We start from the raw sequence: 27,142 nt of genomic DNA, 5'->3' as shown, positions 1-27,142 counted from the left end.
ACTGGATAGTCACACTGGAATTATTATTTTATAAAATAGGCATGCCTTATGTTGAGTAACACATGTTTTTTTTCCACCCCAGAAGATTTAAACTTATGCACCTGTGTCCACTTTCCCTCTTAGCACATGCTTAAACCATGCAAAAATGTGTCAATTTTCATTGTAAAACTAGGCACTAAAGTCTGACAGAAGGACTGATTGATATAAAAAAGAATGACAGAATAACTTAATGCCACTTAATTTACCAAAATGAAAATAATTTATTATGGATGCGGGAAAAACACATTAACAATACGCTGTGCAGCGTCAACCTAGAAATCTGTCTGTGAACTTAATTTTTTTTTATTCCATTATGAACCTATAAGTTCAAATGCAACGGAAGTGAAACATAACGGTTCTGTTTTGCAAAACAATAAAAAAAAATAATACTAAATTTACTATTTAAGAACACGGTATATATACAGTTCCGGCAATGTCTAAATCAGATTGGCAGATTTTACCCGTATTGAAGTTAAAGTAGATGAGTCAGAGGTGAAAGTAACTTGAATTTCTTACCGGTGTAGTGTTGTTTTCAGGTATGAGTTAAAAAGTGGTAGGCCTACTTATTCAGCACACTGCACTTGCTCGCGCATGCCTAAACAACTTCCGCTAAGAAAGCAGGGAAGCGCCCATTTAGATCTGGTATGTTATGCTGTTTTTGGTCTTTAACATCTTTTTAAATTGAATTTTACATTAATATCATTTATCACATTTTTCCACCATTATGAAAATAGTATCGGAAGGATTCCGGAAAGGACCGTTTCAGCAGTATACTTTAATTGACAGCTACCGGTAAGCCACGGCTACCTTTCAAAATGTGAATGTTGGAAGTGGTGAGTTCCTTCCTGTGTAATTCGGGTATTCGGGTATACCTCCCTTTAACAATCTCAACTTTCTCAGAAAAATTGTTCTTAAATTGATTTGCAATTCATTTGATGACTTTTTTAATTTGTAAAAGCAATTCTAAATATTACTTCGAAGTTCTCAATATAATTCTCAATAACAGTCTCCATAATATTAGCACTATTGCATGAAATTGAGCTATTCTTACACCGTGCACCTTGTCATATTTATGTCCTGCCTCTGCTAATAATTGTACAGCTGCATAACCAGGGCAGATCTTTCACTTTCCCATTGTTTAAACTCACAAGACCTTCAACTGAAATGGAGAATACCTTCAACAGTGTATGTCCCGCCTCTACTCACTCATAATTGGACTCCTGCATAACAAGGGGCAGATCTTTGATTCTCCCATTGGTTAAACCTACTCAAGCCTGTCAAATGTTTGTCCTGCCTCCACTCACTTATGATTGGACTGTCGCAGAGAAAATGCAGATCTTCTATAGGTTGATTTTATTTTATATAAAAAATAAAATTATGCATGATTAAATTGTAAAAAAAAAAAAAAAATGAATCTGTGATCAACTCTTTAGTTTATTATTCGGTCCAATTAATCGGACAAGCTCTTTTTAGTATATATAGATAGATATATGTATATATATATATATATATATATATATATATATATATATATATGTGTGTGTGTATATAATATATATATATATATATATATATATATATATATATATATATATATATATTATATATATAATATAAAAAGTAGCTTTTGAGAAGGTGAGAGAAAGCAGTAGCTGTAGAATTATGGGTAATCGGAATACAAGAGCCAATCAAATTGTGTGAAAGTCACCGAAAGGCATCTAAAGTCACAGCGTTTAAAAACTAACTGCCGTCTGTCGGACAAATAGCGTTTGCCATTCCCATTGATTTCAATAACAAAGGCATTGTTTATACCGTGTTAAGCACTCCATGTATTTCGGCCAAACTCAGCTGTTTGGATGTCTGTGTGCCATTCACATAGATTTAAATAACAAATGCACTGCTTATTACTGTAGTAATCGCTCCTACTAATCCACCAGATAGATTTCAATACAAAAGGCAGCACTTTACTATAGTTAAAGCTTGACAGATCGATCAGTCAGCTTTTTGCACCTCGTTACTGAGCGATTATCCCAGTACTGTACTTTGGCTATTTAATCCCTGTACGCAGTTTTATAGTTTGAAAAAAACAGCACTGGTTGCAACAGCAAGCATGGCTGGAAAGAGAAAAACCATCAGCACGAAAATTCAGCGTGTAAATAAAATGTCTTTGTTAGATATTGTGCGCTTGCTAAACATGCTTGGAACTCTGCCAGTCAGCTGGGGTTTCTGTAGTTGAGGAGGAGAGTGCTGATGAAAATACAACTGAAACTTTAACAAGAGGGGATAGCGGAGGAAGAATTCAGACTCAGACACTTTTTAAATAAGTTACATTTTTATTAACTTTTAAAAAAACACATCTAAGTAATTAGAGTACCTTTGTGTCGTGTCTGCAAAATAATGCATTTACCATAGATATTATGATAAACATTATAGATTCATGTTAAATTTATCGGAATTATGCAAACAATTGTGGTGTCGGTGCATTTTTTTTTTTTTTTTTAGGCAGAGGTATGGAAAAAGTTAGCCTAGGGTTTAACCTGTTATTGAAAGACAGGCCCCATTTACTGACATCAATATACGGAGCATAGTGAAGACAAATAGTTTGCGTTCCGTTTGATAGGGAACGGTATTCTGGCATTTTATCTGACACTATATTTCTATGTGCTTCCATAGATATATAAATATCACTCGGGGGGGGGGGGGGGGGGGGGATCCAATTAAGACAAGATGTGTCCTTCTCTCCAAAGCATTTTATACCATGCCTTATACAAACTACAGACTGCCAGTGAGAATGGTTCGTATTCCCACGTGTTTTTAAAAGGCTGCATGGTTTATTATTTAAAGTGATACGTTATTCCTGAAACTAAGGCAGCTGCTTGATTATAATAACGGATCATGTTTAAATAAATCTTTAGGAAATAACTAGTTTTAACCATGCCTCAGGTAAAAAAAGCCAGGATAAAGAAAGAAAACTATGAAAAAGCTGTGTAAACCTAGTGCCAGTGATGTCTGCCACTGCCACTTTTTATCTTAAATTTCATGAAGCAAAATGGTTATTAATTGTTAATTGATTGATTGTGTTCACTGTTAAATAAAAGCAAAATCCTGCTTATTCTACTTTTTTGTATGTGTTTTTTGCAATGGGGAGGGGGAAAGAAGAACAAGTAGATTTTCTAGCATTTTGTCTCTGGACAATAAGTTTTTTCCAAAAGGTCCACACCCCTGCTTGCTGTTTATATGTTAAACATATTTTTAAATGCATAATGTAACAAAGTTTCTAAGTTTCATATTTTAAATATTACAAGTAAATAAAGCCCCTTTCACACTGGCATGCTGTATCCGGGTCAGACCCTACCCAGGTCGCAACCTGGTGTCATGTGGGTGGGCTACGTGATTTCACACTGCTTTAAGCAGGGTCGACCTGGGTGACAGAAGCAGGTACACAATGCTCGTCCGCAATGCCCCGAAAGCAGCAACGTTCACGTGACCACGCTTTCAGCTGTTCAGGCTTTCAAGATGGCGTGCTTGTTACAGACGCTTCCATCCAAGGTTCTCTGCCCAATTCTTGATATATAACGGCTGATGCAGTATTCCATCTTTCCTGTTTTTGTACATCAAAAAATTTAGTATGATAATATTTTGTTAATTATTATTCTGTTAGGTTGAAAATGAAGAAAATTCCAATGATGGAAGCCAGGCACCAAAGCGTCGACGGATGGGGTCAGGGGATAGCTCTAGAAGCTGTGACACTTCCAGCCAAGACCAAAGGTACACAAAACATACTTTATTTATTTATTGATGTGTAGGGGATGAGGAAAGCAAGTCTGGAACAGGAACCCATGCTTCCAGGTCAAGATTTAAAAAATTGCAATTTCTGGCCAAAACACTACACAAGAACAGCCAAGTTAGATTATAGGAACTCAGCTATATAACCATGTGATCTCTACAAAATTTCAATTCCACTACAAAATCGAATCCAATTCTGATTTCTTGACTCTTATCAGCCTTTAATGACCGAAGCAGATTAAGCAGGTAACAAATTAAATATTAGTGAAACAACAATGTACTTAAATGCATGAACAGTTTCTGTTTCTGTCTCTTCTTTTTTTCTTTTTTTTTTGTCTTTGAGGCAATCCTTTTTTTTTTGTTTTTGTTCCCAGCTCTACATACTTCCCAGCAGAAAATCTAATAGAATACAAATGGCCGGCTGATGACACTGGAGAGTATTATATGCTACAGGAACAAGTCAGTGAATATCTGGGAGTGACATCATTTAAACGCAAATATCCAGGTAACTTCAAATACTTTTATAGGGAACTTGATTAGGAACATTTTGTGTACTTGTGTTGTAATTGAACACACCACCACCACTTGGGTTCAGAAATATTTGAAATATTTTACCTAAACCTGAGGTACAGTCGCATCTTTATTTCAGTGTTTTACAGATCTCCATATCTTATTAATAGTTGTAAAGCTGTTGTACACCAAGGTCATGGAAGTGTTAGAAATGTTTGTTTTTACTTAGATCCAGAGTCATACTTTTACCTTCATAGTGTTATACATCCATTCCTTTTCAATTATAAAAATTTTGCCGTACCTTAAAAGGTTTTTGGGCTATGTTTTGCTGTTCTCTTGTTTTCTCATTTCTTGAGCAAATTCTTCGTTCATTTTTTATTTACAATTCCAGCCGCCAAATTGCAACTTGAAGTAACACCAAGCTTGTTTTCAAAAGACTGCAGGAAGCAAGATTTAAGTGATCACTGCCGTAGATTACCCACTCTGTCAAATACTGCCACCTTGTCAGTGTAAGAGAACGACACTCGGGTGTAAAAGTTAGCTTGGAAGAACTCTTGAGTGAGAATAAAAGGTGCATCTACTGACTTCTTGTGGTGTGCTATGATCTCTTGATCTACTTCTGCTTTTATATAAATTAATAAGAAACGTTTGCTGTTTTCCTCAAAATGTATTGTACATGTAATGTCAGATTTAAGAGCTCTACACAGTCCCTGTACTGGAAATGTAACAAGGAATTTTTGCCGTTGGCCTGGCTGTTTTGTGCAGTGGACAAGGCTTTATTCCACACAAAGATGATGAGAAAAGAGACGTGTGTCTGATGACTTTATTTTTATATACTGTAACTTTTGTACTAACTATACTAACTCTTTTCTTTCAGATTTGGAAAGAAGAGATCTGTCCCATAAAGAGAAACTATACCTTCGAGAACTGAATGTCATTACAGAAACACAGTGTACATTGGGTAAAACAAATTAATTTTGTGATCCAGTGCAATTTAAGCCTAGCTATCCGGTCATTTATTTGTCTAATAGCGTAAGGTAGGATAAATATTAAGAAAAAAAACAAACAAAAAAAAAGTTTAAGAATAAGGGAGAATGGCCTTGCTGTGGCATGTTGAGTCAATAGATGTATTTGAATGAGGGAATTCAATTATTATAGAGGAACACACCACAGCAAGGCCATTATCACTATTATACTACAGCTTTTTAAAGGAAAGGTTTCTGGTAGCATAAGAGTATCGCTCAATTCAATGCAAACCATGAGCTGCTTCTGTTTTTTTTGTTGTTTCAGATTTGATCTATTTTCTCATGTTTTTCAACTTTCTGTGCTCAGCAACATTTTGTGAAGCCTTGTATTTGCTTTCCAATGAAGCACCATGCATTCAGCCAAGTTTATGAATTGCAGGCGCTAACCCCCTTTTTTACTTTAATCCACTCTCTCAAGCTCTGTAGCGCAGCACAGGTGAGCGCTACTTTTCCTGTTGTTAAAAGTACCTCGGATTGTATGTGGGAGTATATTAGTTCAATTACTTGTATATTGGTTTAACTGAAAATATTTGGTAAAACTAAACTACAATAGAGTAGGTCCTCAGTACTATCCCGTGAAACACCTTGTTTGTCTTATTCTGATGCCCCGTCAGTAATAAATACTATCAGAAATAGTATGCTGCATGTTTTGTTTGTCCACTTACGATTGTCCGTAAGTCTATATAGCGTTAGGTTATTATCTTAACTCTGTTTCCCTGAAATAGAAATGTAACCATTACCTAATGGGTGTTTACCTCCTAAAGACCCTGAAACAGTGCTCTGTTGAGCTGGAAAAGCTCCACACAGACGGCTATTCTCCACACTCGTCCGACAGAGCAGACAGCATGGACCTGGAGTCCAAGCGCACTCCCACATAGGAGGCTTTCTGCGAAGGTGTGAGCTGGCTCTTTGCACGATTCAAGGACAGGCCAAACCGAGGAAGATGGCCAGTGATGAGCTCAGTGCGGGCCTCTGCCTGTGCTGGAGATTGGGCACAAATGAGACAGGTGTCCAGGTAATTGAGCACTCTCATGTTTCTGAGTCTCATTAGGGCCAGGGTAGCTTCCATGCACTTTGAAAAGAGACGGGGAGCTAGAGAGAGGCCAAATGGCAGTACACGGAAATCGTACGCCGTTCCTTGAAAATGCAATCCACAGGTACCTCCTGTGCCCTGGTCTTATGGGGATGTGGAAATACTCGTCCTTGAGGTCCACCGTGGTGAACCAGTTGCCTGGCCTAATTGACTGCAACAGCTGTTGCATGGTCAACATTTTGAACCTCTGTTGACTCAGATACAGGTTGACCTGTCTCGGGTCGAGGATTGGTCTGAGGCCACCATACCACTTAGGCACCAGGAACTACCTGGAGTAGAACCCTTTCTTCAAATGGAGAGGGTCTACCATGCAAATAGCTTGCTTTTGCAGCAGAGCTGCCACCTCCTGATACAGTACCGCAGCATCTGTTACTAACGTTGTAGTCATGCCCCGAAAGGGAGGGGGACTGTGTCTGAATTGCAAAGAATAGCCCGTCTGAACAGTAATAAGCACCCAGATGTCTGTGGTGCAATGATACCAATACTCCAGGTGGTTCCATGAAAAGGGGCCCTGAGCTTGTGGCAGCAAACTGCTAGGGCTGCTGCTGGGCTTGTGGCTTAACCTGAGGCTTTTGTCTCTGCGCCTGGCGGCGGAACTTATGAAAACCCCCTCTGGCTGTAGTTGCAGCCGGCTGTGCCGGTCTATGAGACTGCTGGGGCCTTGGGCGCCAGTTCGCCGCTGATTTGCGCACTGAGGGTGGCTGCTTGGGAAGCAGATGCACCAGCTCATTTGTGGTCTCCCACGTGCGGTGAGAATGCGGCAGCATCTCATCCACCGCAGGACCAAAGGTATGCCCTGGTGTAACTGGGGCGTCTAACAGCGGTGCATTATCCCCATCAGACTCTCGTGTATGGGAAAGCCATAGCTGCCATCTTGCAGCTATCAGAGCAGCAAGATTCCTGCCCACAGCCTGCCTGTTCAGCTTGGAGATACGGAGCAAGTTTCTATGCTCCTGTAGCTGCTGTGGTGAGGGTCTGTGACTCTTGAGAAAGAGCCTTCAATAAACAGGCCTGGTAGGCTACCAGTATACTATTATAATTACCCAGCCTTGCGGCGAATGAACCAGCTGAATAAGCCTGCTTCACAATGATTTATGAGACCCGACACTGCTTGTTAGGGCAGCTAGCGTACTTGGTCAAGTGCGCTAGTTTAGGCGCCTGCAACAGAGAGGCAATTGCAGCCTCTATGGGAGGAAATTGGGCAGTACACCACCCCCGTCAACCTGTAAAACAGCCAGAGCTGTAGCCGGTTGACCCCAGGACGATGGGACTTCATAGAGAAAATGGTGCATTTGTGGGGACTCGGGAGAGGGAGCAGGCTCATCCTCAAAGATGGACTGTTTCCTTGTATCCTTTGCAAGCCAGGGCACTTGCAAAATTGCAGTGGCCCTCTTAATCAATGGCAGAAGCTCTGCCGACAGGAAGAGATTAACTGCAAGTAATGCGCTGTCTGAATCCACCTCCTCGGAGGAGAAAACCAGCTCCTCTTCGCGCTCACGCAGCAACTCGGCAAGTACTGTGCCCTGATGGGAAACCGCTGCCCAGAGTTTCTCCAGCTGCTCGGAGTCCGCTGATCCCTTGGACCGGTGACTCTTTCTCTTCCTCTTCCTTGGAGGAGGAGAAGGAGCGGCAGAGGATGATGAGGAAGACTGTAAAGACAGCTTTCTACGTGAGCTCTTTCCTCAGGCAATTCTGCTGCTCTTCCTTGGCACAGAGCCATCTGAAGAGGACGGAGCCACCTCTTTAACAGACGACGGGGGATAGCCCTGTCCTGGTGGAATGAACATGGAGCGCTCTGCAGAGGCACACGTTTCTCCAGTGTAATATTAGAGAAACTTGCACAAAACTCGCAGTAGCTACGATCAGTGAGTGCCTGTTTGGCATGCTCTGGCCCCAGGCAGGAAGAGCACCTGCTGTGCTTATCCTCAACTGGGAGACTGGCCTTGCATATGTCACAGGGATAAAACCCAGGCCCTAACAGCCTTCTTAATGGTGCTGCAAGCAGGCACCAAAACGACGACGAGATACAGTAGGAGAGACTGCAAACAGTCTGTGCCGAAGCACATATCTCGGTCAACACACAGCTGCTGAGCCCAGTGTGTTGACCGAGATATGTGAGAATGAGATGCGTCTTAACAGTATTTAAGCCAATGCTATTAATAAAAAACGTCTGTTTAATTATCCAATAATTACGTAATTACGTAAGGGTTTTTTTAATTTGAAACGCATACGTTAAATTGCATTGTTAACTCGTCTGAACAGGATAGGCTACTTACTGGTTGGAAATCACGTTTGTAGAAAATGCCAGGCTTGGTGTGCTTGTGTGGACTGTACATCAGGAGAAGGGAGATATCTTGGAACATGATCCTCCCAGAAGAGTGAAGACCCTGCAGATTTGAGCTGCGACTTGCTCTGGATTACTCTGATGATGTGATTCGTAGCAGGTATCGTTTTAACAGGAGCACACATATTAATGTGTATTAACTCGGTGCATGATTAGGATTCTTATGTTGGTGAGTTTTGCAGGTAAACTCACTACTTTTCGTTCCTATATAATGATCACTGCCGTGCGCAGAAAGCTAGACTACTTAGCTTTACATGTTTTTCATAGCATTACATTTACCGATAGACAGCTCAAGTCATTTTAAAGTAAATTATATAATTTATATATTATTAAGCCTCCCAACACCTATGTGTGTTTTACTATTTACAGCTATGGCCAAAAGTGTTGCATCACCCTATAGAACGAACTAAGTAATTTTGCTTCATAAAGTCGAATGAAACCTGCTGAATAATGAATGAAACCTGCTGAATAATGAATGAAACCTGCTGAATAATGAATGAAACCTGCTGAATAATGAATGAAACCTGCTGAATAATGAATGAAACCTGCTGAATAATGTTACGTTAACATAGATTTTCATACCGCTTTGTAGTTTTCCCATATACTCTATTTAACGAAAAACTGACAAATTGAAAAATGACATTCTGAAGTCTAACATGAAATACTATACTACTATTATATGGCTTCTGGTAGACTTTTGTGACATCATTGTGTAGTCTCTTTGATTACAAGATGTTAAATAAAGTATTAAATTATGTTCATATAGATTTTTGTTTTAAATTGTCTCAATGCTAAAATTCTAGGTGATGCAAAACTTTTGGCCATAGCTGTATATTGAAAAATACATACAGTATTCGTGTCAAACGGAATTGTTAGTTAGTTCAACTACTGACCTTCAAGAAGTTGTATTTAATAACTACAAATAAATTGCAATACATATGTAGTGTTTTCTAATCCAATTTCGCTATGAAAATGAGTAGTATTGTATGACAGGCAGGATTTTTCAAGTTAGCTGTATTAATTTCTTTTAGTTAAAAAAAAAAAACTTTTTGTTTGGTTTGTAAATCTCTCAAATCTGTTTGTATGAGAAACAGATTTGAGATGTTATTGTATATATTGTATGTGAATGGATTGTGCAAGTATTTGCAAACTAGAGGAATACAGTAACAAATAAAAACATAGGTGATTTTTCTACCATTTAACAAGTCATTGTATTTTAATGTAACTGTGTGGTGATGTCTTTCTGTGCCATTTGTAATTCAAACGAAAGATTTAAATGTATTATTATGAGAAAAATAACCAGAGTTTGCTGACGCTCCAGTGCCTTCTGTACCTTTTTGTGCGCTGCAAAGGAAACGTGTGCTTTGCTTTCCTTCTCAACCAAGTTAAATCTCATGAACTGTGACAACACATCACATTTCTGGTGGTTACAGTTTTTTTTTCAAGAAGGCATGTGCATATAAGCTGTATGTGCAATTATTATTATTTTTAAAACTGACATCTCTATTTCTGACAACCAGCCTGTCTCCAGACATGTTCTGTAGCCATAACGTGACAGTGTAAACAGACAGTGTATGCCATTGACGTCTTAAGTAGGGGATACGGCTCATTTGTATACCTCTGACTATTGGTTTGATCAAATCTCGTGGTAACAATCCTTGATGATAAGTCACATCTAAACCCATTACTGGCTGATAAAATAACCAGGCAGTAGTTTTTATAAATCGCGTTAAATGCTGTCTGGTAATTTTTTTTTTTTTTAATGGCTGGAAATTATCGGCATCTTTTATGAATAAGACCCAATGAATTTAAAGAAAATAGTACATCTTATAAATTATCCAATTAAAAATTGCCTTACTTTTGCCATTTCCACCAAATTTGTGGCGGTATATTAATGTAATTGAATAATAAAAAAATTAAGAAAGGTACCTTGTTAATACAAACTGAATCGTGTTACAGTAAACATTGTCTGTCTCAAGAAGTCTGCATAGGGTTAGGGTTCAGGGCTGAAAACTGGGGGAGTCTTGGGACGCCTGGTAACCCTAACTCGGCAGCACTCAACAAATCTGTTTGCACCACAGAAGAAAACATCTTGCTGCCATATTTGCAATGTTCCTTATTCTTGATTTTTTTTTTTTTTTTTTCTTTTTTTTTTGTGTGTTTCATGTCTGAATAGATGTTATCCTGAAGGTGATTGGCAACTCTTGTAATTATGCTGTGAATATGAAGTAATTACAAGCGACAATGTTGGCATGACTAGGTACTACTGTAAAATTACCAGCTCATATACAAAATCTATTTACCCGTATATTCTATTAATTTAAGACCTGATGAAATGACTTGGCTCTGAACTGCACACGCTGCAGAGCAGTGTGTGGATGCAGTTATGGTCTCCGCTGGCTAGTTCGTAAAGACAAGATCTCACCCAGTTACACTTCAACGAAGTGCCAGTTTAATTATTATTCTTAAGGAAGGGAAATTTGACATGTATTGACAAAAAAAGTTGCATCTGTGGTCCTGATTATTCTAAATTAGTTTTAAGGTGCAATAATCATTACATTATGTTCTTTAAAACAAAGCCCTTGTTTAACATATAGAGAAACAGGCTACCCATCAGCACCTCTGTCATGCGACAACTGAATCTCATGCACAGAACAGCAAAGCATCTGTCATGGTGAAATACATCGAAGGCAAGAGAGACCAGGGAGCAGACAGAAAAGCTACAAAAATACCCATTCTGTGTTCTTTTTACAGGGAAATTGACATGCAGTACAGAAACTCGTGGTTTGCTTTTAATTGGTGGATACTTGTGTACGGTCATGAACTTTTCCTTTTAAAATTGTTCATTTACCTTTGTTTGTCTAAAACAACCATTGTAGTCCACTGAAAGGAGAACTTTTTGAAAGCAGGACTCAAGCGTCTGTGTGGGGCGTTTATATCCGTTAGCAGTGGTTTTAGAACCGGTGCCATAAGTTTGTGTAGTCTTTTCTGTTATTGAGCAATAATGGAACATCTGACCTCCATAGAAAACAATGGGAGAGCAGTGTCTGGCTGTTACATAATTATCAATACATTATTAAAGTGATAGGGTAACAGATATTGTTGAGAAAATATTGTAGAGTTCTTGGTACTAGTACTAACAGATGCCCTGTTTTAAAATTAAAATACATGTTTGCTATAACGTGTTTCTTTCAAAACTGCACATATAAGACCTGTGTAATGGATGGATGTGCATGAAAATATATGGATCTATTTTGTTAGCTACAATTTAATTTAACCAAATTGTGAGATCAGTCATCTACTAGGAACTGCCTGAATGGCCTCCTCATTTGTAAATTTTTGTTTTATTGGTCAGACCCGTGTATCTTCATTTAATTATTATAATTTTTTTATTTTTCTAGGGCTAACTGCTGTTCGAAGCGATGAAGTAATCGACCTCATGATCAAAGAGTACCCGGCTAAACATGGTGAATATTCAGTTATTCTACAAGAAAGAGAGCGTCAGAGAATCACAAAAGAGTACTCTGTAAGTATATAAAATCAGATATGTGTTGCAGGTTGTTCTCATTTAATATGATGAATGGCCTACATTAAAGACAAATGTAAGGTGTTCTTATTCCATAATAAAGTATCCCTGTAAGATAAGTTAAGTAAATGAAGTAAATCTGCAGCTGCAACTGAAAATACTTCATATACCGTATTCCTTTGAATTTAAGATGCAGGCCAAATTTCCCACCCTCAACTTGAGGAAAAAATCAAATAAAGATGCATTTGCAAAGATGCATGTACACATACAAGAAAACAATGTATGGAGGCAGTTTGCAGCCGTCTGCTGTCACACATAGCATTGCAGTTATGCGCTGCTTCTCATTTCCAGTTGTGATTACTCACACATGTTTTTCTCTCTTTTTGTGAACTGTGGTATTGCTTGGCAAGTAGAAAAATACGGAGGTGTAATTAGAACTGAGCCTAATAACTGCCGTGGTAAACAGGAAGGCTTGCCTGGAGCTGAGCTGATCGGGAGGTCCTGACTGGCTGGAGGGCGTGCCCGGGGAGCCTACACCTGCTTATGACAGAATCGCCGTTTCGAGGCTACTGCACCACGGCCATAGCTACACAAGCTGGCGCTGAGCGAAAGCTTGCTTTGTTTACATTGAAGAGGAGAGCGTCCACTCTCCAGGATAACTACTACAGAACCCTTCAACTGCCAGTCAGTCACGTTGCTGTTTGTGTACTCGGGCAGTCACGACTTCTGTTGCTGATTTTTAATACGCACATCATTATGCTGTACTCGAATTTAAGCTGCAGTTTTTTTCAAAAAAAAGGAATTTATTCGAAGGAATACGGTATTCTGTCAGTGTTACAATTTTGTAACGGCTGCACTTGATTGTTCTGTTAGGATGCATACATTATTTTCTATGATTTAAAATCAGTAATCCATAACAGATAGTAAGTATACTTTAAATATTGCCTTACTGTATGTTTCCAACACAGCAGGACATGGGGGGAATTTTGAATGCGCTAAGGGGGCAGATAGCCGAAGCAGGGAGACCAGCAAGGATAGAGTTACAGTAGTCCATTCTGGAGAGTACAGGAGCTTTAATCAGGAGTTGGGTGGAATAAGTAGTGAGAAAAGGATGGATTTGGTTGATGTTGCTAAGAAAGAAGCGGCAGGTGTGTGACAGGGAGGAGATGTGTTGAGAGAAGGAGAAGGAGGGGTCAAGAGTGACACCTAGGTTTTTAGCAGAAGGAGATGGAGAAAGAGTGATAGTCAAGGAAGACTGATATGGAGAGATCAGAGAAGGGTGAGAAAACAAGGAAAGTAGAGGTCAGATTTAGAAAGGTTGAGTTTGAGGTGGTGAGAATGTGTTCAAGTTGAGACAGCCGAGAGGCATTCTGAGATGCAGGAGTAGATGTGGGCATCATCTGCATAAAGGTGGTAGGAGAAGCCAAAAAAGGAGACGAGTGTCTAGCGAGCGGGTGTAGAGTGAGAAGAGGCAGATCCTTGAGGTAAACCTGTAGAGAGGAGAGAGCGAGCCACGGCAGGAAACCTGGAAGGAACGCTTAGAAAGATGGGAGTAAAACCAGACAAGAGCAGTGCCTGAGATCCCCAGGTCAGAGAAAGGGAACAGGAGAGTAGCATGATCAATAGTGTCAAAGGCAGAGGAGCGGTCAAGAAGAATTAAAATGGAGGCGAGGGAGGCAGCCTGAGCAGAGAGAAGAGAGTCGGTTACAGAGAGGGCAGTTTCCGTAGAATGCAGGATGGAACCCGGATTGAGGAAGGTCAAGCAGAGAGTGCTTGACCTTCAGCAGAAGAAGGATGCCAGCTAGCGGTGTACAGCTTGCTCGACAGTTTGAGAGAAACGGGAGGAGAGAGCCAGGGCGATAGTTCTGGACGGAGGAAGGGCAAAGAGAATGTTTAGGAGACTAGAGAGGTGTTAATGAGAGAGATAAAGGAAGAAGAGCAGGGGCAATGGATTGGAAGAAGCAAGTAGGAAGGGAATCCAGGACGCAAGTAGTTGGCCTGGAATCCAGGAGCAAAAAGCAAAGGTCCATTTCAGATAGTGGTATGAAAGTTGAGAATGAAGGGGGGGTGGGAGTGCAGGGGGACGGGATGTGTTCAGGTGGGGAGGGGGAACGAGAATAGCTTCTGAATGTCCTCTACTTTGGAGTCATCAGGTGTAAAGGGGGAGAATTAAGGAGGGGGTGGGGGTTTGATGAGGGAGGAAAAGGTGGAGAAAAGTCTGCGGGGTTGTTGGAGGACAGGATGATAGATTGATATCAGGAGTGTTGGGCAGAGGGTGAGGGCTGTTAAGGGTACATCAGCACTACATGAAAGATCAAACATAAACTATCCCACTTTGCTGTTCCGAATGTATTTGGTCATTCTATAATAATCCCTATGTGCCCAAACATCTGCATATGTCCAAAATCACTGTTCTCAAGCATCTCTCCTGAGCAAAAAAACATGACTTCCGCATGTACCCTGAAATGTACCGGCGCATGCCCAGTGAAGCGTTGTATAAGAACACACAGGACTGGTGTGAATTTAAAGAACTCAGAATAAGTTTACCTTCTTAAGAAAGATTATTATTATTATTATTATTATTATTATTATTATTATTATTATTATTATTTATTTCTTAGCAGACGCCCTTATCCAGGGCGACTTACAATTGTTGCAAGATATCACATTATTTTTACATATAATTACCCATTTATACAGTTGGGTTTTTACTGGAGCAATCTAGGTAAAGTACCTTGCTCAAGGGTACAGCAGCAGCGTCCCCCACCTGGGATTGAACCCACGACCCTCCGGTCCAGAGCCCTAACCACTACTCCAGATTACTATCTTAAACTCACGACCTGAAGATTTTAATAATCATACTAAATGCTGGAAAACAAACTTGCAATGTAAAAATTCATCTGCTTTTCCTCAGCAAATAGTATCAGGAAATTCAATTATTTCTGATAAGAATAATATATTGAATGCCGTTAATGAGCATTTCTATAAAGCAGGTCATATTTTTGAAGATCAAAACAGTGATGCCTCTGATTTTGAACTTCTATGCTACTCCGATAGTCTATCCTCCCCATGTTCATCCAGCTTTCCATTTTGTTCTTTTCAAGTAACTTATATTTTAAATTCTCTACAAGCTATTGACTGTAAGAAGCTGTTCGGTCCTGATGACCTAGACCCGTCTTTGTTAAAAATTGCTGCTGTAGTTATTGCAGAACCTATTCCTTATATTTATAGTCTTTCAATTGAGTCAAATGAACTGCCTAATGTCTGGAAATCAGCCTATGTTACTCCTCTATTAAAAGCTGGAAATCCATCTGACATGAACAATTACAGACCAATTTCCAATTTGTCAGTTTTGGCAAAACTTTTGGAATCTATGGTCAGTAATCAACTGAAATGTTACTTGGATGCAAACAACATTTTAAACAACCTGCAGTCTGGTTTTAGGTCAGGTCATAGTACTGTGACTGCAGCATTGAAAGTTATGGATGATATCAAAATGACTCGATAAAAAATCAACATGTTTATTGATCTTTCCAAGGCTTTTGATACGGTTGATCATGCGTTACTCAATAAAAGATTATTGTGTGCTGGTGTTGGTTGCAAGCAGCTGGATGGTTTCAAAATTACCTTACTAATAGATCAGATATTGTCAAACATGCAAATATGATGTCAAATCCTGTTTTGTTAAATAAGGGTGTTCCTTATTCTCTGCCCTTTATTGTTCATCCCATATTAAAAACATTGGTGATAACATTAAACACTGTAAGTACCATCTTTATGCAGTTGATACTATTTTATACTCATGTAATCCCTCCCCTTCCCTGGCAATCAATAATTTGCAGGCTGATTTTGATTCCATTCAACAAGCCTTAATTAATCTAAAGCTTCTTTTATGAGTTCCATTACATGAGAGTAGATGTTAAAACTTCATGCTGATTTGAACTCGGCTTTCACCAAGATAAGCACCAACTAAGATGTAGCTTTACAGTAAACTAATGTGATCCATCTGTGTCTCCATCCATTTGCGCTTCCTTCCATAGGATGATATAGATATCCTTCTGCCTGGTGTTGATGGCTGAAGTGTAATGCTGGCTCCAGGGATCAGCTTATTTTGCCTCCCTGGTGCATCAGCACACACAACGGCTGCGATGCTGGCTCCGGGGATCAACCACAGTGCGGTCTCCCCAGCGCATCAGCATGACAACAGTCTGGATTGAGCTTAGTAGGGTACATTTCTGGCGTCTTCAAGTGGGCACTTTTCATCCTCTGTGTTTCGTCGACTAGCCCACGACAGCTCAAGAGGGCTTGACGGTGATTCTGGCGTCCCAGCATAACCCCCCTCCGTCCCCCACTTAACTCAGCCCAGCTTACTTACCGTAAATCAGCGTTTATTTCTTTCTATTGTGCTCGAGATCCCCAACCAGAATCTTTCCGTCTCAACCACAGCCAGTTGCTGCTCCTCTCTGCTGCTTCAGATAAGTTCTTCACTGCGCAACGCAACTCTTGGCACTGAATCTGACATCTCTGAGAAACCGGGTTGTAGAGTGTGCCACAAATCCTCGACAACCCACCTCCACTGGGTAAATCTGGACTCTCCATCCTTGCTGTTCCGCTTCAGCAGCTAGTTGAGCATACCCCAGTTTCTTCCTCTCATATGCCTCATCTACAGCATCCTCCCATGGCACTGTTAACTCTACCAGGTGAACAAGGCGTGCTGATCCAGACCACAACACAATATCAGATTGAAGGTTAGTGGTGGCAGTCTCAGGTGGAAAAATAAGCCGTTGACCAACATCTGCCAGCATTTTCCAGTCTCTAGCAGCTTCCAGTTGTCCTGGGCGAGGCTTGGTTTTAACAGCTTTTCTTGCCAGTTGCTCTCCTGGGTGGAGGAAAGTTGTCTTTTGTGTGTAATGTTTTGATGGAACTGGTGGCAACTTATTGGTCATGTTACCCTCGTCTTCCAATGCTAAGGCCAAACATCGCAGCACCTGGTCATGGTGCCAAGTAAACCGTCCTTGGCTAAGAGCCACCTTACATCCTGTCAAAATGTGCCTTAATGTTGCAGGTGATGAACACAAAGGGCATGAGGGATCCTCTCCTACCCAGAGGTTTAGGTTCTGTGGTGATTTGAGAACATCATATGTTGACCTGATGAGGAAACTGATCCTGCTCTGTTCCATTGACCATAGGTCTTGCCAGCCAATCTTGCGTTGTTCCACACTCTCCCATCTCATCCATTCTCCCTGCTTGGCCTGGGAAATGGCCTTTATACACCTCATCCTCTCCTCCTGCTTTTGGACCTCGTTGACTACCAGCTTCCTCCTTTGAGCTGGGGCTGCCTTGTGCCATGTAGGAGGAGCTGAACTGAGACCAAGACCCCCTCTTCCATGCTGAACTTGCCCCATGATATCACCAATTCGAAGGGCAGCCTTTGCATCTTCCACAGCTTTCTTTGCCGCCCACTTTCTTCCAGTTTTCAACACAGGTGCTGCCTCCCTTACACATTTGTCGCGTGACTCTACTAATGTCATTTCCAGTCTGACCTTGGCGCTCTTAAACTCCTCGGTTAGAGCGGAGACTGGTAGCTGCAGTATTCCTTTACCATAAAGTCCCACTCTGCTGAGGCAGCGTGGAACTCCCAACCATTTCCTGATGTATGAACTGATTAAAGCTTCCAGCTTCTCTACTGTTGTCAAAGAAACCTCGTACACAGTCAGTGGTCACAGTAACCTTGGCAGTAGACCAAACTGAAAGCACCAGAGTTTTAGTTTGCCTGGTAGAGCGCTGCTGTCTATGCTCTTCAACCCTTCCACTGCTTGTTGTCTAACTTCTCCCACACGAACTGTGTCCTTTAGATCCCCGTCGTACCATCTCCCAAGACTTTTCACTGGCTTGTCAGACACTGTTGGTATTGCCTCACCATTTACCTTTAATTATAGAGATGCTCCTTGATTTAGTGGGCTTGAATTGCATTCGTGCCCATTCAATGTTATTGGTTAATTTGCCCAATAACCGTTTAGTGCAGGCTACTGTTGTAGTCATGGTCGTCATGTAATCTATGTATGCTCGAATTGGTGGTAGTCGCATTCCAGAAGCTAAGCGCTCTCCTCCCACTACCCATTTTGATGCCCTAATGATTACTTCCATTGCCATGGTAAAAGCCAGTGGAGAAATGGTGTATCCTGCCACTATTCCAACTTCTAGGCATTGCCATGTACTGCTGAATTCTGAAGTTGAAAAACTAAATTGCAAATCTCCAAAGTAGGCTTTCACTAAATTTGTTATTGTCATTGGTACACTGAAAAATCAAATGCTGGCCAAAGAAGTTCATGTGGCACTGAACCATATGCATCAGCCAAATCCAGGAATGTCACATGGAGCTCCTTCCTCTCCTTTTTAGCTGATTTGAATTTGGTGCCAGATCACACTGATCTGGAAAACCTGGAATGCCCGTTTTTTGGACTGAAGTGTCAATGAAGCAGTTCTTTAATAGGTAAGTTGACAATCTCTGAGCAATAATGCTGAAGAAAATCTTGCCGTCTATGTTTAATAGGGAAATAGGGCGAAACTGTAGAATCGTTTTCTTTAGGTATAAAGACTCCACCTGCTCGGCGCCATGCTATTGGTACAACCTGTTTTTCCCATGCCACTCATCAATTTCCACAGGATTTGTAGAACTCCTGAAGCACTCTTGTACACTCTGTATGGAACTCCATTAGGCCCTGGAGATGATGAATCCCTTGCTTTTTTCACAGCTTGTTCTACTTCTTTCCACTTAGGTGCACAGTCCTCCATTTGGTATTCTGGTGGATTGATAGGTGGGATGTCTGAAGGAATTGACATAGGCTCCTGCCTTTTTGAATCTGTATGTGTTTCCTCCAAATATCTCTCCAGCTCAAACTTAGATGTTTTTAGTGTGCCATTCTTCTCACTGGTGAATAACTTCTTTACAAATTTGAATGGGTCTTTATAAAAGTTAGTTCTTGCACACTCCTCCTTTTTGTAGCATTTCCGTAGACGCTCAGCTCTGCGCAATGTTGCAAGCTTGAGTCCCTCCTTCTGACTTTTGTTCTGCTCTTCTCCATTGCTTCCTCAGCTGTCTCCTTTCTCTAAGTGTTCAATCTCCTGCTTCCATCTAGACTTTCCAGGAATAGTTTGTACTTTTTCCTTCCTTTTTCAACTCCAAACCTCTCACTTCCATATGTGTAATTTATTCAGCTTCTTTTCAACTGTTCCACTTAACCTTTCTAACACAAAACAGAGATCTGCCCGTTGAGGTTCTTTTCTCTCTTATGCTGGTTTGTCTGACCGGGTTCACAAGGATCATTAGGTTCATCACTAGCTGTATCCATGCAAGTCCCCCTCACGTCTATGACGGGTGCTGATATCCTGCAAACTGTGGTTTGCTTCCTGTCGCTGGATTTCATTCGACTGACTTGACTGACCTTGTAAGAAGTACTGATCAATGCAAGGCCCTTGTCCCTTCTCCCTCAAGCATTTCATTCTCCCTTGATGAATCTTCAAACCCCTGACCGTTGTCGCCTTGCTCCAGCCGCAGACACAAACCTGGAGTTCCATGTCTTTGCTAACTGCAGATCTTGAACTAGTCTTTTGTGAACTACTCTCCATACTCATATCTGTTTCCGTTCCTAAATTCTAGCAAGACGAAAGCTATGGTAATTTCTTCTACAAGGACAAATGCTACTTGTAACAGGGGTGATCTGTGCTGACTGTCTGACTCATGCATGGTGCTGCAGGAAGGGGGCAGCAGCCTCATAGATCCGCCTGTCAGTCATGGCAGTGATACGGAGAGGTGGGGAGGAGAGTGTGTTGGCTTTCCCTCTCTCTGAGTGGCTGAGAGGTGGGCCTTGGGGGATTGCTGACCCTATAAGATAACGCTCTGTTGTTCCCTCAGCCTGCCCCTCTAAGACGAAACAAGCCAGCTGGCGGAAGCTCTGCTGCCGGACCGATCATGGCCAGAGAAGAACGAGCACAACAGTAAATTAATTAAAGAAAAGGAATTTTTAGTAACAGGGAAAACTTGGCAGAACCCCGAACAGTATGCACAGGTTGATGGAACTGGTGAGCATAGGATGGAGACCCGTGCCGTGCGGATAGCGACGGTCGGGGTAATGCTTCAGAGTGCAGCACCTTTATTTTGTAGTTTTATTACTGTGTTTTATTTTCCCTTTTTTCTTTTGCCTTTTGTTTTCATTATTATTTTTGAGGACTTGTGTGTGCACTGGACTGTATACCAGTATTGGTAACCCTGTGGTCCTGTTTTCCGTTGCCAGTATTCAGGCCACAGACAACAGCGCCCTCTGCGGTTAAAAATAAATCGGTGCACCTGAGCTGCATTACAAATGTCTGTCTCCGTGTTAGTGAATTGCCCACCACCCTTCCACACTACTAAAGAATTATCTTTAGTTACTTTAGATAACAAAGTTATTGAGAAGTGATAAGTATAAGTATCTGGTTGGATAGTAATCTCGATTTTAAGGCCCCTATTGATAATCTTGCAAAAAAATTGAAATTCATGGGGATTATGGGGACGCAGTCTATAGGTTTGCATCGCCCTTAACATTAAGCAAACTAGATCCTATATCATGCACGAATTCAAGTTACAGTACTCATCATTGTGTATTTTATAGTTTGGATGGCTGGACCTCCTTGGCTTTGCAAAGGTTGAAGCACTGGTATATTCTGTTATATAAGGCTATTCTTTGTAAATTATCTCCATATAAATGAATACTTTTATAGTCGCTTTTTGTAACAGTATTAGATCGCATACATTTTTTAATTTCATGGTTCCGAAAGTGCGTACAGATGCTGCTAAAAGATCATTTGCCTATTTTGCTCCTTGGTCTTGGAATGATTTACAAGCTGTACTTAAGTTGCAGTTCCGAATTACTTTAATATAATTTAAGAGTAATCTGCACGATTATCTACTTGAGAGTTGTGCATGTTTGAAATAGTTGAGTAGACTTGTTACTGTTTGTTACTATTTGATTGTTGATTGTTGACTGTTTCACTGATTGTTGATTGTATTATTATGATTTGTATTTTATTTTTGTATCTGTGTTTTTGTTGCTGCTGCCTTTCTTGGCTAAATCACACTTGTAAAAGATTTAAATCTCAATGTTCTTACCTAGTAAAATAAAGGTTTTAAAAAAAAAATAATACCTCTGTGGAAACACACTAGTCTGTGTGCCATAAGGAAGCTTTCATTTTTCACACTGTACATGTTTCCTTCACATGTTGTATGTTGGTGTATTATTATGATTAATGTTGCATTCGATAAAACAAACACACACAAAAAAATGTCTGTGCTGTGTAAGTGGTTGCGGGAAAAGGAAACCAAGACGGAGTTGTTCATTTCCAACTAATGCAGGGACCTACCCATAATTTTAGCAGTGCAGTATTTCTTTTTGGAGGTCGGATCATCCTCAAAGACCCATTTCCCAAAGGAAATATATCGTTTCCGAATCTCATTTGCTAGTTTATTTGATACGTGTCCATTCTGCAAACATTCCGAATCAGCTGGAGCTGTATCTAAGACTTTGAGGATGTATATTGAAATAGCACAGTGCTGCTATAATTGTGGGTAGGTCCCTTCATTAGTTGGAAAGAGAACAACTCCGTCTTGGGTTTTCTTTTCCCTGCAAACATGTACAATGTGAAAGATACCCACTACACAACACAAAAGCAGGCACAAGTTCCTTCCTTATGGAAAATTAAATTAACCATGTTTGTCACACAGTGTGTTTCCACACAGAGGTAATGTACTTATACAACGCTTCATTGGGCATGCGCTGGTACGTTTCAGAGCACATGTGAGGGTACAGACGGAAATCATGTTTTTTGTCTCAGAAGAGATGCTTGAGACCAGTGATTTTGGAAATAGCAGTGTGGCATTATGCAGATGTTTGGGTGCATAGGGATTATTATACAATGACCAAATACATTCGGAACAGCAAGGTGGGATAGTTTGTTTTATTTTTCATGTAGTGCTGATGTGCCCTTTTAAGGAGGAGAGGAGGGAGCAGTAGTGGTTTAAGTCAGGGGGTAGCTTGGATCTCTTCTATCTCTGCTCAGCAGATCATTACCAGATGAGCAGAGTGTAGAGGATAGCCAGGGCTGGTGAGGGGAGGGGTGAGCAGGGCATGAGACGATAGGACAGAAGTTAAAAACTAATTAATATTTGGCAGTAATTCAAAAGCAACATTTTATTCAGCCCATTAAGGAATTATTACATACAAAAATCAATAAGCAAAGACCCTGTTGTCACAGTCAAGGAAAACAAACTTTACTTTTTTTCATTTTCCACTTCTGCTACAGACTGTAATAGTTTGTAGACATATTGTTCCTGCTGCAGCAAGTAACCCTGACAGTTTATTTGTATTGAGGAATAATTTTTATATTACATACAGCCATGACTAGCAATTTCCTAGCCCAGCATTGGAGTTGATTTGTACTGTAGTTCCACAAATTTAATGATTTATAAATCATTACATTTTGGCCATCATCTTCCTAAGGATATTTCCCTCACAGGCCTGTTTTCATACGACAGGAGTTTAAATGTCAGGGTGTGCAGAGATGTTTTGGGTTAAGTAAAAAGAGACCGGGGCATTAGGCAATCAGAAAAATGTATTTTCTAGGTCTGTAACACTGCAGTATTTTTTAAGATTTCTTGCATTTATAATTATAAAATAGCTTAACTACTTCAAAAATTATATTTTTTTGAAAAAAATATCAAAGGATATTATTGTGAGATTTACTTGTCTTATCAATGTTTTTTTTTTTTTAAGCAAATGCAACAGCAAAACCCACAGAAAGTTGAACCCAGTAAAGTGCCGGAATATATTAAGAAAGCTGCAAAGAAAGCTGCAGAGTTCAACAGTAATTTTAACAGGGAGCGGATGGAAGAAAGAAGAGCTTATTTTGATCTCCAGACACATGTAAGTATGAGGCTCTAACAGACACATTTCAGATTATTGTTCACAATCTTCCTATTAATTCTTTCCAGTCAGCATTTCTGCTTTTTATGCAAATGTTGTATTTTTTTTTTTTTTTTTTTTTGCTTCACAAATGCTGGTGTTGGTTTTTGTGTTCAGAGGATAGCTGACCCTGATACAGTAGCTAGTTTAGGTCACTGGTCATTAGATTTTGCACAGTATGTTTCTTAACGTTGAAAATTATGACGTTGCAAGCTGAAATTGTTTGAGATATTAGCAGTTGTGTAGGTGATGATGGATCTGTAAACTCTTCCTCATGTGGACGCTTAATTTAGTATGAATTTGGGGAAAACTCCCCTAGCCTTTAATTATTTTGCAGTTAGAATATTAATAGGATGCAGAACTTACTTTTAAAATTGTGTGTAAAACTTCATTGACTTGGATTGACTCACTTTTGAGGAATGTTATTTACCTTTTGTACAGACTAATGGTAAAAGTTAATATTGGAAGTTAATGTATCTGTTGCTTCAATTGTATTAATTGTTTTATATGATATTTTATTTCAGGTTATCCAGGTGCCACAAGGAAAATACAAAGTTCTAACCCCAGAAAGAACAAAAGCGGGGCCATACCCAGTAGCCCTTATTCCTGGCCAGTTTCAGGAGTATTATAAAAGGTACATGTTTGTTTTGTTTTTCTTAACCAAGGCAGAAAATATTGATTGTTCTCTTGACTTAAATAGAAATGTACCTTGCCCTGCCTTTTCTTGCTCCCTGTTCCTTTTGGTGTGCTGTTATTTTTCACAGGGTTTAAAGGAATGCGCTATAAAGATTGAGTTTGAGGGAACTTAATCTATTTAGTTTAAACATTTTTTGTCTTGGAACTTATAGGATTAGTTGACAAAATTAACGGTAGTCAATACTTTAAACACAGGAACAGGACACTTTTGGAATAGAACACTTCTATTGGTTAATCCTCAGTTGAAAACTAAAAGTGAAAACTAAAATAGGATAAGGAAATGAGGGAACAGTGGACAATTTGGTAATTTATGGCAGCCTGGGAAACATTTATGATCAGAGTGAGAAACCAAGAGTCCTTTTATGTACATAAGGAGCCATTTGCTTTTGGACAGACAGATGAAACACTTATTTTATTTATTTATTTCCAAACTTCACAGTTTTAGTCACTCCTGCAAGTCAAATAGCTCATAGTGTTATGTAGACACTCAATTATGTGTGTGTGTTTGTGTGTGTGTATATATATATATATATATATATATATATATATATATATAATGTGACAAAGTTAGTCCTTCTTTGCGTACTTTGTTCACAAGTATGAGCGGGGACAACACAATAGACACAACAAGTGTAAGTTTATTTTAAACAGGATGTTACCTGCGTGTTTATTTTCAAGGGAAGTCCAATAATCAGAGTTGTAATGTTAATCCAGAGTGTGCCAACAATCAGGTAGTCATCCAAAATAGGGTCAAGAAAGCCAACAGGGTTATCCAAACAGTCCAGGGTCATACACAATATAGCAATCCAGAAATCAATAGAACACACAGAAATCTTCTCAACACACAGCACCAAACTCCTTCTACTCCCCTCTCGCTATGGTGCTGTCAGTTTGCTCCTTTTATAGGGCTGGTCATTACCCTTGATCACCTGCAGGTGTGCTGACATACCTTAATTACCTGGTAAGGATCCTGGGTAGTGTAGTTTGTGGTGGGCGACCATTTTGGAAACTGTAGTCCTATTGGGACCTCCATTTTGTGAACGGACAAAGTCCTAACAAAATCTCTGCCCTCACATATCTCCCATTCAGGACCATGCCCTGAGGTTTATCACATATCCTCCCCCCCAGCATCGACCCCACGGGTCGAGCGACAGCAGCAAAAAAAGAATGGACACGGGATAATCCATCTGCATTTCCCATGTCTTTCCCTGCCCTATGTTTGAGTGTAAAAGTGTAAGGCTGCAAACTCAAAAACCACCTCATCACCCTGGCATTTTTGTCCTTGGACCTGTGCATCCAGGTAAGGGGGGCATGGTCACTGATTAGGGTAAATTGACGGCCTAGCAAGTAATACCGTAAGCTCTCCAAAGCCCATTTGACCGCTAGGCATTCTTTTTCAACAATTGCGTAGTTCTTTTCGCGGGGTTCCAGCTTCCGGCTTAAGAAGAGAACGGGATGTTCAACCCCCTCTATCTCCTGAGACAGTACGGCCCCTAGCCCCACCTCAGAGGCGTCTGTCTGTAATATAAACTCTTTTCCAAAATCAGGGACAACCAAGACTGGATCACTACACAGGGCTTCCTTGAGGCTACTGAAGGCCTGTTCTGCCTTGTCATAACCATATTGGGTCCCTTGGCCCTAGTCATTTCAGTAAGTGGAGTTGCTATTGTGGCAAAATTTGGTATGAACCTGCGGTAATACCCAGGAATGCCCTCACCTGCTTCTTGTTGACAGGTTTGGGCCAACCCTTTATAGCTTCCACCTTTGTTATCAGGGGTCTGACTATTCCCCTCCCTACCTTATACCCCAGGTATTTGGCCTCTTCTAGACCTATACTGCTTTTGGTTGGGTTAACTGTCAGCCCGGCCTTTTTAATGGCGTCAAGTACGGCCTGGACTCGAGGCAAGTGTGACTCCCAGTCCGGACTGTGAATTACCACGTCGTCCAGGTAGGCTGCCGCATATGCCCGATGGGACCGCAATATCCGGTCCATAAGTCGTTGAAAGGTGGCCGGGGCGCCATGTAGGCCAAATGGTAATACAGTATATTGGAACAGCCCGTCAGGGGTCGCAAAAGCTGTTCTTTCTTTAGCTCTAGTAGTTAGGGGGACTTGCCAATATCCTTTTGTAAGGTCAAGGGTGGTGATGTAACGGGCTTTCCCTATCTGATCTAATAGTTCATCTACTCTTGGCATAGGGTAAGCATCAAACTTTGAGATCTCATTTAATTTCCTGAAATCGTTACAGAACCGCCACGAGCCATCCGGTTTGGGAACCAAAACTATAGGGCTTGACCACTCACTGGTGGACTCCTCAATAACCCCTAATTCCAACATTTTCTTTACTTCTGCCCTTATGGCTTCCCTACGAGCTTCGGGGACCCGATACGGTCTCATATTCACTTTCTTCCCTGGTGTCGTGATAATGTCATGCGCTACCACCTGTGTCCTACCTGGTATCCCTGAAAACACCCTCTTATTTTTTCCCACAAAACCTTTCACCTCGTGTGCCTGTTCTGGGGAAAGTGTAGGTGCTATGTTGATTTCAGGTGTTCCTACCGGTGGGATGGGATACGTTTCGATCGCCATCAAAACATCTCTGTCTCTCCAAGCTTTTAATAAGTTGACATGATATATCTGTTCAAGCCGCCTTCGGCCTGGCTGTCGGACTTTATAGTTCACTTCCCCTACCCTTTCTATCACCTCATATGGTCCCTTCCATGTGGCTAGCAATTTACACTCAACAGTCGGGACTAAAACCAACACCCGATCCCCGGGTTGAAACACCCGTAGTGTGGCCTGTCGGTTATAGGTAAAACGCTGGTGCTCCTGTGCCTGTCTCAAGTGTTCTCTCACGATTGGGGTGACGGCTGCTATCCTATCATGCATGTTAGTGATGTGCTCGATCACACTATGATAGGGTGTGGACTCATGTTCCCAGGTTTCCCGTGCTATGTCTAATATCCCCCGTGGGTGCCTCCCGTACACTAGCTCAAAGGGTGAAAATCCCAGTGATGACTGTGGAACCTCACGTATGGCAAACATCAAATATGGTAACATGAAGTCCCAATTCTTCCCATCCTTATCAATCACCTTACGTAGCATAGATTTCAAGGTTCTGTTAAATC

At 40.7% G+C, this 27,142-nt stretch overlaps 1 protein-coding gene across 3 annotated transcripts in view; it reads left to right on the top strand.

Moving 5' to 3' along the window:
• The window catches only part of phf10 (PHD finger protein 10), a 110,954-nt gene that overhangs the window by 1,848 nt on the left and 81,964 nt on the right, over positions 1-27,142 (top strand). For all 3 annotated transcript variants that reach the window (XM_034004268.3, XM_034004271.3, XM_034004270.3), the window contains exons 2-7: positions 3,701-3,807; positions 4,200-4,330; positions 5,213-5,296; positions 12,199-12,323; positions 23,132-23,281; positions 23,845-23,954. In XM_034004268.3, coding sequence (XP_033860159.1) covers positions 3,701-3,807; positions 4,200-4,330; positions 5,213-5,296; positions 12,199-12,323; positions 23,132-23,281; positions 23,845-23,954 — 707 coding nt within the window. The remainder of the gene's footprint in view (positions 1-3,700; positions 3,808-4,199; positions 4,331-5,212; positions 5,297-12,198; positions 12,324-23,131; positions 23,282-23,844; positions 23,955-27,142) is intronic.

This window comes from Acipenser ruthenus, chromosome 5 (assembly GCF_902713425.1).
Source record: "Acipenser ruthenus chromosome 5, fAciRut3.2 maternal haplotype, whole genome shotgun sequence".
NCBI lineage: Eukaryota > Metazoa > Chordata > Actinopteri > Acipenseriformes > Acipenseridae > Acipenser > Acipenser ruthenus.
Note: the sequence above shows the minus strand (reverse complement) of the source record. Positions and strands in the feature narration are given on the sequence as shown.